General features: G+C 38.4%; 1 protein-coding gene across 2 annotated transcripts in view; it reads right to left on the reverse strand.

Annotated features, from left to right (window-relative positions):
- The window catches only part of PSD3 (pleckstrin and Sec7 domain containing 3), a 557,682-nt gene that overhangs the window by 40,466 nt on the left and 506,825 nt on the right, over positions 1-10,391 (reverse strand). For both annotated transcript variants that reach the window (XM_024765145.1, XM_024765144.1), the window contains exon 13: positions 2,658-2,815. In XM_024765145.1, coding sequence (XP_024620913.1) covers positions 2,658-2,815 — 158 coding nt within the window. The remainder of the gene's footprint in view (positions 1-2,657; positions 2,816-10,391) is intronic.

Genomic DNA, 10,391 nt, shown 5'->3' on the forward strand with positions numbered 1-10,391 from the left:
GAAATAAAGCAAATTCACTTCACAATAAATATTTACTAACCCCCCTACTTTCTATTTGATACTAGGCTAGGTCAAAAATTAATTTAAAAATTAACTCATCTCTTCCAATCACATAATTTGATTTTAAAATGCAACTGAGTGATAAACTGATACAGGGAATGTAAAAGGGTATATACACCCCCTTTGGAAAGTAGTTTGGACAGTTTCTTAAAAACTATAAACTATAAATTTATTATACAACCCAGCAATTCTACTTCTAGGTATACACTCAAAGGAAATAAAAACATATAGGCACTAAAAGATTTGTATGTGAATGTTCATAGCAGCACTATTTATAAGCATCAAAAAGGATAAACACTCTAAATGTCCATCAACTAGTGAATGAATAAACAAAACATGGTCTAGGGCTTCCCTGGTGGTGCACTGATTAAGAATCTGCCTGCCAATGCAGGGGACATGGGTTCGAGCCCTGGTCCAGGAAAATCCCACATGCCAAGGAGCAGCTAAGCCCATGCACAACTACTGAGCCCGCGCTCTAGAGCCCGTGAGCCACAACTACTGAGCCTGCGTGCCACAACTACTGAAGCCCGCGCCCCTAGAGCTGTGCTCCACAAGAGAAGCCACCACGATGAGAAGCCCGCTCACTGCAACGAAGAGTAGCCCCCGCTCGCCGCAACTAGAGAAAGCCCATGTGCAGCAACGAAGACCCAACGTAACCAAAAATTAAAAAAAATTAAAAACAAAACCGCGATCTATATCTGTACAGTGGAATACCATGCAGCAGCAAAGGTATGGAGTGCTGAGGCAGATTACAGCACGGATGACCACAAAACTTCATACTGAGTTAAAGAAAAGCCCATGTATTCTGTGACTGCATTTATATGGAAAATCCAGAAAGGGCAATACAAAGAGGAAACTAGTGGTGTCTGGGCTGTGGGTGAGAATGGCACAGGGGATTGGGGTGGGGTGATGAAAGTGTTCCAAAACTGGAGTGTGTTGCACAATTCTGCAAATTTGCTAAACATCATCGTACACTTAAAAGTATGTACAGTATACCTGAGTAGGACATAAAAAAATCCACCTGAGAGGGTGTGGAAATCTCCTGATGTCGGTATCATACTTCTAACTTATATGTCATGTTTGCAGAGCCCAGCACTGACAGCACTTGTGAACTCATAAATCAATGGAAGAAATAGTCCTGAACTAGGTGAGATACCTACCATGAATATAATCAATAAAAAGATGGACAAGAAGTCAGCCCATCTAAAAATCATTTCCTGTACTGAATACTCTGAAAGCTACCACCCTAACCTGACACCACACCCAGGTGTCACCCTCATCATGCCCTGCATGCCTCTCTGACCCGTGTGCCTCTCCAACCTGTTATTTCAATCGACTGATTTCTGCATCAATCCCACTTGGAGTAATTAGCTCTCCTTAGTTACCGTATCCAGCATTTTAGACACTTAAAAACAATAATGCTGGGGAACAGAATAACGTGGGGGCCCTTTATGACTAATGGCTGTGATTACACATCCGGCTGTGGCTCCCTTGTGCTACTAGCCATCTCCCACACCAAAAACTCCTGTGTGACTTGGGTTTCCTTACAACTTCCTCCTCACCTGATGTCAGCAATCTCATGCCTTTGCAAGCTCAGCATCCCCAAATCACCAGAGTACCTGGTTCTTGTTCTCATTTCCTCTGCTAGTCTTCCATTGTTTTGATCAGCAAGCCTGCAGATACCTGTGTTTACTCTATTGATGTCAAATTTAATGCCAGTGCCTAATGCAGCCAGTTGGTAGTGCTGTGTTGAGAGAGATTCTGAAGTCAAGCTCAGGCTGTAAAAGGCATGCCATGAATAATTAACACTGCCTGCCACGGACACTGATGCTATATGTGCTATTAAAATTCCTGTTCTAGAGGCTCAGTTCTAAACATCCAAAGTTTCTCACTTCATAAATCCAGAATTCTCCACGTGGAGTGCTCCATTTTTAATCTAAAGGCTGTCACAGACCCTTTATTAAAATGGTACTCCATCCCATTTCCTTGCCCACAATATGATTTTATATTTTCCTTCTAGTTTAATCACAAACTATTAGGGCTCAGAAGGAGAGAGAAGAGAGAGAGCAAAATGAAAATCTACACCTCTTGAACAGCCTCTGTGTGCCAGGCACTGTGTGAGGCTCTTTACATGCTTCATCTCATTTGCTTCCACAAGAACCCTGAGAAATAAACATTATTAACATTATTATTATCATTATCTACACTAGCCACCAGCTGAGGTTCAAAGAGGTTAAATTTACATGATAGGACAAAGAGTTAGGAAACAGTAATCTGAATCCAGGTCTATTTTACTCACTGTGTGATAGAACTTGCATACTAACACCCTTGTATTTTATTTACGAGGGTATTACAGTCTAGAGGTGGTAAGTGGTTGACAAAGGGTCACAGGGCTACTTTGCAGCAAACAAAAAGCTTGCCCTAGGGTTTCTATTTCGTATTCTAGTTTTCTTAGACAGTTGTCTCTCTACTGCAACCAGTTAATGACTTTGACTCCAACTCAAAAAGTTTCCCCTGCAGATCCCGATTCTATTTCTCGGTGTAAAGTGGTGCTCTGCAAACTAAATAACCAAACCAAACCAACCAGCGAAACCTACTGGGCTTGAAAAAGCAAGACCCTCCAATCAGCAGTTTTCAGTTTGAGCACATTGGGTTTCTTCTCGTAGTCCGTGGCCCGGGACGCCAGTGCGTGGTGCACACTCACAGCGTTTTTCAGGTCCTCTTCCGACAGGGCCTTCTCTGGCTTATATTCATCCTGTGGGCAGATACAAAGAAAGCAAAGACATGTTCAGACTTCATCTTCTCTTTTTAAAATCTAAGACTATAAGAAAAATTTTAGAGAATCCATGAAGGTGCATGAAAAAAGTGAAATGAATGGTGGGTAGAAACAACTCCTTGCTACTTCATAAATGTCATAAAAAATCCTGTTCTTTGAAAAGTATGCTCAGATTGAGAAAATACACATTTACCAAAGGGGCACTTTTGAAAAAGCTGGGATATAATAATTAAAGTAAAGAGCGAAGGAAGATCAAAGACAAAATATCTGTCACACATGTTTTATAGTGATTTGAAATGAAGCTAGGTCTAATAGGGTGATTTGGTTTCAGGAGCTAAAGGACTTATGCAAAAGCCCCCAGGATGCATCAGCAGAACTGTACTGATGGTGAAAACCCATGCCACTGTGTTTGCCCAAAAGATACTACATTTTCCCAATACTTTCTTTTGAGGCAAATATTATTGAAAGAAAAATGAACAGTAAAATAAAACAATTTCTCCAGCTGTTCTCTGAAAGAAAAGAGGAAAATCGGTTTAATCTTAAATCAGGAGAAAGCTTAGCTCTATTATCATAAATTTGGAAAATGGGTAAAATTACATAAAAAGGAGGGTGTCATGGATAGATGCAATTTTATCTTTGGGCATGATCCAGACACAATTCATAGAATTTATAAAGGTTCTTTTGTATGGCTTCCTTCCAAATGTAACTAAAAAAAAATCCCAACTAGTAGAAAAATAAGAATTTAAAACAAATGTGATATTATCATTATATCTAGTAGTTTCCTTGGGTCCATAAGAATAAAAAAGGCCTGGAAACTAATGTCAATATAGTAGACATTACAAAGTGTTGTAGGAGATGTCTTTTAGTTTTCAGATGTTTAAGTTCCTCTCCCCACTTCCCATATTTTATCAGACTTGATGCTAAATAAACTTGCACTTCTTCTGTAAAGAACACACACACACACACACACACACACACACACACACACAAGTCCTCGCCTTCTAATAAGTACTAAAAGCCTAAAGGAAGACATTGTTTATTCTGTTATCGCAGTCTGGTTTTACAAAATTTCAAAATGATAATTACACTCTCCCATACCTCCTCCTCCCTTCCCCGTGGCCCCAGCACAAATCGAGCTCTTCAGAGGTACTCTTGCCATAGATTCAAAGTGAGTCAGAAATAAACAGCAGCTGCTGATCCTTAGTGATCACTGTCAGTGACAGTGCTGAGACAAGGGTGGGAAAACCTAAGATACTCAGTAAATGCCAACAGCAATATAAAAATTACACAATTTATAATACTAAATGATAAAATTACTACTTTAAGATTGCTACAGCTCAATTTTCTTAAGCCTCAGAGATTAAGAACTGCTGTCGACAACCATTTTCCAGAGAAGTATGAGGAATAAAGGAGAATTATTTTAAAATCTTAAAATAAATACAATATATTTACATGTATCTGTTCTACAATTCCCATTAATGCAAAAAACTATAATCTAGCTATGTTTTGGGGTCTTGTCTTTTCTACATGGGATTTTTCTTAGTGATTTAGCATTCCAAAACTTCACAGATCTCCTTCCAGGGGAACTGTTATTAGAGCAGGAGTATCAGCTAGAGGCAGCATGACAACAAATTCCCCCTCAGCCTCAGAATTAGACTGCAATAGAGCCCTGCATGGCTGGCCGTGAGCTCAGCTTACCCACTTAGCTCCAGATAGGAATCTGGGGTGGATGAGTTATGGGGAATGGGGATAAGTGATCAGGGACAAAACTGTCTTCAGAGACACTAAGTCCATTTCCGTACATACTGATCTCTAACACACCTGATATTTGAGTTTGCACAGAGATCAGCCTAGAAATTTGTATGCACCATTTTTTGATATTCCAGGTCCATAATTTGGGTTTTTATCTTAATTCTTTCTCACTAGTTTCTTTTGGTTAATTTTTTGTTGTTTGAATTTAAAACGATTAGTTTTTTATTTTTCTTATTTCTTCTTTAATTAAGAATTTAAGACTATAATTTCTCCTCTGAGTACAGGATACACATAGCTTGGGAATGAAGAGTATTTTTTCATTGTTCTCTAGATGATTTGTAGTTTTATTTTTTTCTCTCTTCTTCAATCTTAGTCATGTCAAAGAATGTTTCTCAAATTTAAAGCACCAAAAGTTTTTAGTTATTTATCATTATATATTTCCAATTTTATTGGTTTGTGACCAGAGAATGTGGTCTATACAATCTATTTTATTTACTTAAAATTCGCTAAGGTTAATTTCTCAAAGTTTTCCAACAACTTGTTTAGTTTTTGTTATTGTTCCATGGACATAAAAAAAAAGTTATTCTCTGGGCTTCCCTGGTGGTACAGTGGTTGAGAGTCTGCCTGCCGATGCAGGGGACACGGGTTCGTGCCCCGGTCTGGGAAGATCCCACATGCCGCGGAGCGGCTACACCCGTGAGCCATGGCCGCTGAGCCTGCGCGTCCGGAGCCTGTGCTCCGCGACGGGAGAGGCCACAACAGTGAGAGGCCCGTGTACCGCAAAAAAAAGTTATTCTCTGAGGGATGAGTGTGTATTTATATTCAAGTTTATTGATTCAGTTCCTCTATGTTCTTACAGTATTTTTCTACCATGTTCTGTGTGCTATTTATTATTTTAAAATGTTCTTCTTTATCCACGTTAGTGCTTACTTACATAAGATGGAAACTTAAAAGGCTCTCTTCTCCCACCAAATGCTCTATTTCTCTGTATCAACAAGACTTTTAAAATAGTTTCACTTCCCTCCCTACCCTTCCCATTAATCCTAAATTTTGATAAAAGTTTAGTATGTTTTATTCTGCAATCTTATTAAAATTATCTTGTATTATGTATTTTCTGTTTCAAGAAATCCTATCTTGCACTTACATTACATATTCCCTGAATCTCTCCTTATTCTTTTAGATTTAATTGTGTCCATGTTTCATTGCTCACCTACTTTCTATCTTTTCTCCATCTTGAGGTCTCTTTTCTCATCCCTTTGTTATTCTCTCTTCTTGCAAGTACTTTTCTCAGGTGCGTGATGTCCTCCAGTCCTTACTTTCAAGTGTCTCTTGCTTTCTTTCTCAGGTGGAGAACTGGGTATGGAGCTTTGGGCTGCAGTCTTTTTCCACTCAGTACTCTGCAGATGCTATTCTGTCTTCTAGCTTCCAGTTTTACTAAAGTCCAACACCAGTCTGATTCTCTTTTGCTTTTCTTGTATTTTCTGTCAGGAATCTCATAGGGTTTTATTTTTATCCTTAGAATTTAGGAATTTTTGCTCAGCTATGCCCTAACATTCTCATCTATCTGATCTGGAACTAAAAAAAAATCCCACCCTAGTTCTCCTTATATGATCACTCACTTGCACTGCTATCAGCTGCTAAAGACAACCAACCCAGCTATGCAGATGTGTGCCACCCAGATGTATGGTCTCCAGCTATGGCTGCACCCAGTGCCGACCGACAATGCGTTTACTCCTCTACGATAACCCCTCTGGTCCATTCTGCCAAACGTCCACCATTCTCTTCAACACTCCTATCCCAGGACAAAGATGGTTAAGAGCACAGGTGCCTGGGGTTAGACCCATCTCTTCAAATGTCTAGCTCTGTTATGGTACTTAACACTTCTATGACCAGAGGCAAGTTATTTAAACTCATTAAACTTCATTTTCTTTGACTGAGGAGTAGTGATAATACTTTCCTCATAGAGCTGTAGGATGAAATTCAATGAGATACTATTTTTTTAAAACTCTAAATAATGCTCACAGCAGACAGTAAACACTTAGATGTTAGCTGATATAATCCCTAATAATAATTTTTAGTAGCATATAGCTTGAACTTGTATTTTATAAGGTCAAGCTTGTAAATTTCAAACTTTCTGCTTACATGCCCTGTAAATGCATATTTTGTGACCACCTTTATCCTCTTTCCTCCTTACACAGAGGAGTCCTGCTCAAGGCTAATCCTGTACTCCAGGATCAACCTCCACCAACCCTTCCTAGGATCTTATTGCATTGGTTATTATCCTTCCACTATATTTTAAATCATTCGTTATCTACAGGCTTCTTCCCCACAGCCTATAAATACCCTCAAGGTCTCTCTATTATTTGTAAGATAATAGTCCCTCCTGAATATTGCTTTCTCCTAGCTGTCACCTGTAGCTGTCACCTCTCTTTTTCCTTTATATAAAATGAGTTAGGAGTCCACATTAACTACTTTTATACATTAATTTCCAGTTTACCCTTTAACCCACTGGAACCTAGAGTCCATTTCTACACTTCATTGAAACTGCTCCAGCAAAGGTCAGCAATGACCTCCTCACTGCAAAATTTAATAGATTCTTTTAAGTTTTCGTCTTATAGCACTAAAGGAAGTCAACAATACTCTTGAAATTCTTCCATGGCTTCTCCTTACAATTCTCTCCTGGTTTCTCCCCTATACTCTGACCATGACTCTGCTATCTCTTCTTTAGCCTGTTTGTCAGCTGTCAGTTCTGCCACTGGCCTTCATCCTTTCTCATCCCATAAATGTGTCTTGGGATGATTACGACTACAGTTGACGCTTGAACAACGCATGGGCTGGGGCAAGTGAAGATCCACATATAACTTACAGTCTGCCTTCCATTTATGAAGTTCCTCCCTAACCTCTGTTCCTCTGTATCCACAGTTCTCCGTAAGCAAATTCAACCTCCTATGAATCATGTAGTATGTAGTGCATTACTATTGAAGAATCTGCTGACAAAGTGAACCTGTGCAGCTCAAATTTGTGTTGTTCAAGGGTCAAATCTACTCTTATCAGTTGAAGTCCCACCTATATCATGATGCCTAACAAACTGCTGCAGATGAATAAGAAACCCAAGACCAATCCTTAGCTATTAATATTGGATGACTTAGACCTTTGGAGCAACTACACATATTCTTGGAGCATATTCTCTCTGCTGCTATTTTCCTTTAAAACCAAGCTTAAAGGATGACATTCTTAGACCTCTCTGAAAGTGTGAAGAATTTTAAAATGCAACATTTATTATAGCTCTAAGTAAAAGTGAACAGTAATTATCAACTTGGAAGAATTGTACCATGGTTTCTGAAGAGGACTCTAAGACAGTTTCCTAAACTCTTAAGGTACCTAACATTGGAAGGAAAATACTGCACAGGCCAAAAATGGACGATAAGATCTACTTAATTAGGATAAAACCAAAGTCTAGGAATTTCAAGTCTAACATGGGCTTCCACTCTTTTAGTTGATAGTAATATTATTTTACCATTAAAACAAAAAGGCAAAATATAAACAAAACATGTTTGGCATTCTGAATTCCTACTAGAAAATGTAGCTCCAAGTCCATTAAAAAAATGAGCAAAACTCAGGGTAGATTGGAAAAATTAGAGTTGACAACTGAATAAAAAGAAAAGACTTTATCCTACGGAGTTCATTCTGACATCTTTACTTTTCACTACTTAAAATTGAAGATGGTTTAAATGACGGTATTGGGAAGGAGGAAATAAGGGATAAATTATTGTAATCAAACCATTTCAAACCTAAGACTCTTGGCTGTGCAAACTAAATGAGAAAAGAGAGCAAGGTAAATTCAATCATGAAATTCTGTAAGAATAGAAAATGCTCTATGACACCTAATTACTATCTATTTTCTCAAATTAAGGGTGAAAATGATGCCTAAAAACATGTTACTCTCCTCTGTGTTCACTGCAATCTACGTCTTTTTATCTAGGATGATTCATTAGAGCACTCTACCCCCCTAATAAGCACCAAGAATTTGATTTCACAATATGCTATTTATTTTAAATTCATTTAAAGCATGAAATGAAACACTTTCTTCTTTTTCTTAAGAAGCTTGTTAATTAAATGTCTTGTGAAGTTGGATCATGACACACAGATCATCTACATATGTACAAATAATTGGTTGGCATCAAGTCTGAAAATCTGTACCCTCAGGTGAATATAAAGTCCAATTTGGAAAGTGACCAAATCTAAACTGAAATTCATCAATGTCAATTAAAAAATGCTCAGATTCCAGTTTTCAAAGTATAAGGCACAATTGCTATACCTAATTAAAACAATTTAAAACAAAGCTGAAATAGTCTTGATTTCTACTGAGCGAATATAGATGGGAAAACTGAGGACAGCCTTGAGAGGCTATGAGGATTTAATAAAAATGTCAGTAATTAAAATAAACTGGATCCTAAACTGTCCATTAATTCTTGATTTTAAAAAAGGCATTAAAAACATTTTTCATAATTTGATGACTATCTTTTTTAAAAATTCTGAGTATTTCTGGTTAGGTATCTTTCTAAAAATTATTCAGCTTCATTTTTCTTTTACCAGGGAGCTCAGAGTGCGCTGTATTCCCATAAATCTGGGAACAAGACATAATAGGAAATCCAATGGAGGCATGTTTTAGCCCATCACTCACATAATCAGATATTTGAAAATCACTTATTCACAGAATGTTAAAGCTGAAAGGAGCCTAAAGGATCATTTCAACTAATTTTCTCATGTTAGCTAAACAATTTTAAAGTCAGAAAAATATGTCCTATATTTCTGTAAGGAGAATTAAGAAAGAATAAGCCAGTTAAAAGTCAAAGGATTATGTTTGTTTATATTAGTTTGTTCGGTTATGGTGGACATGGTGCCGTTTCCATGTTGCGATGATGGCCCACATGGGCGGGTAGCGGAGGACTTTCCTTGTTAGCACGGGAACCCGTCATGGTCCACATACAGAGGGAGCACTTATGGACACAGTTAGGACTTGAAGGACTTGAAATGCTTTCTTAGCCAGGCCTCAGACTTCAGTGAGACACAGGACATTTTCTAGGACAAATCTGGTGAGTGAACCAGGAAGCTAGGATCTATCTTTTTAATGATTACACAGCTGAACTGGAAGAGAATTAGGGCAGACAGACAACCATGAGTAGCCCTTAGAAAAAGACTACAGGATTCTATGACTCAGTATCTGAAGAAATGTAAGAGCTCTTAACATTTTTAAGCAGAAAAAACGTCTTATCACCCTTGCATACTTCTTCCATATTTCTAACTAACATAATGATCAGGGTTTTGATTGACAGGAGGCTATTCCTGCTTTCCTCTCAGTTCCAGGCTCACTAACATTCTGTGAAAGCTGCACTTGGCACTGTCTGGACCACTTGAAGTGTCTGCCCAGCACTTACCCACCACCACTCAGTTCAGAGCCCTGGAGACCAAGTTAGTATCTAATTCATATGTTTCCTGCTACGACTTTCACATGATTGGTATGGGTATAATATTTACTGCAAGGAAGGGAGGGAGAGAGGGAGACAGAGAGGGAGAGAAAGGCACTGCCTAGGGACCCAAGTAGCAAACAGGAAAAGAGGTTTGAGTTCTGGACCTATCTTACCCTCGAATAACTTAGAAGAAGCCACAAAACACTGCAGCGCCTCTTCATGTGGGAACAAAACAACTCACAGGAATAAACTAGTTTCTGTTTGCTAGACCCCTGAATGAGAATTGTGTTTTGTTGTTGTTGGTTTTTTTTTTTTTTTTTTTTTTTTTGGGG

This window comes from Neophocaena asiaeorientalis, unplaced genomic scaffold (genome assembly GCF_003031525.2).
Source record: "Neophocaena asiaeorientalis asiaeorientalis breed wild unplaced genomic scaffold, Neophocaena_asiaeorientalis_V1.1 scaffold14, whole genome shotgun sequence".
In the NCBI taxonomy this organism is placed as follows: domain Eukaryota; kingdom Metazoa; phylum Chordata; class Mammalia; order Artiodactyla; family Phocoenidae; genus Neophocaena; species Neophocaena asiaeorientalis.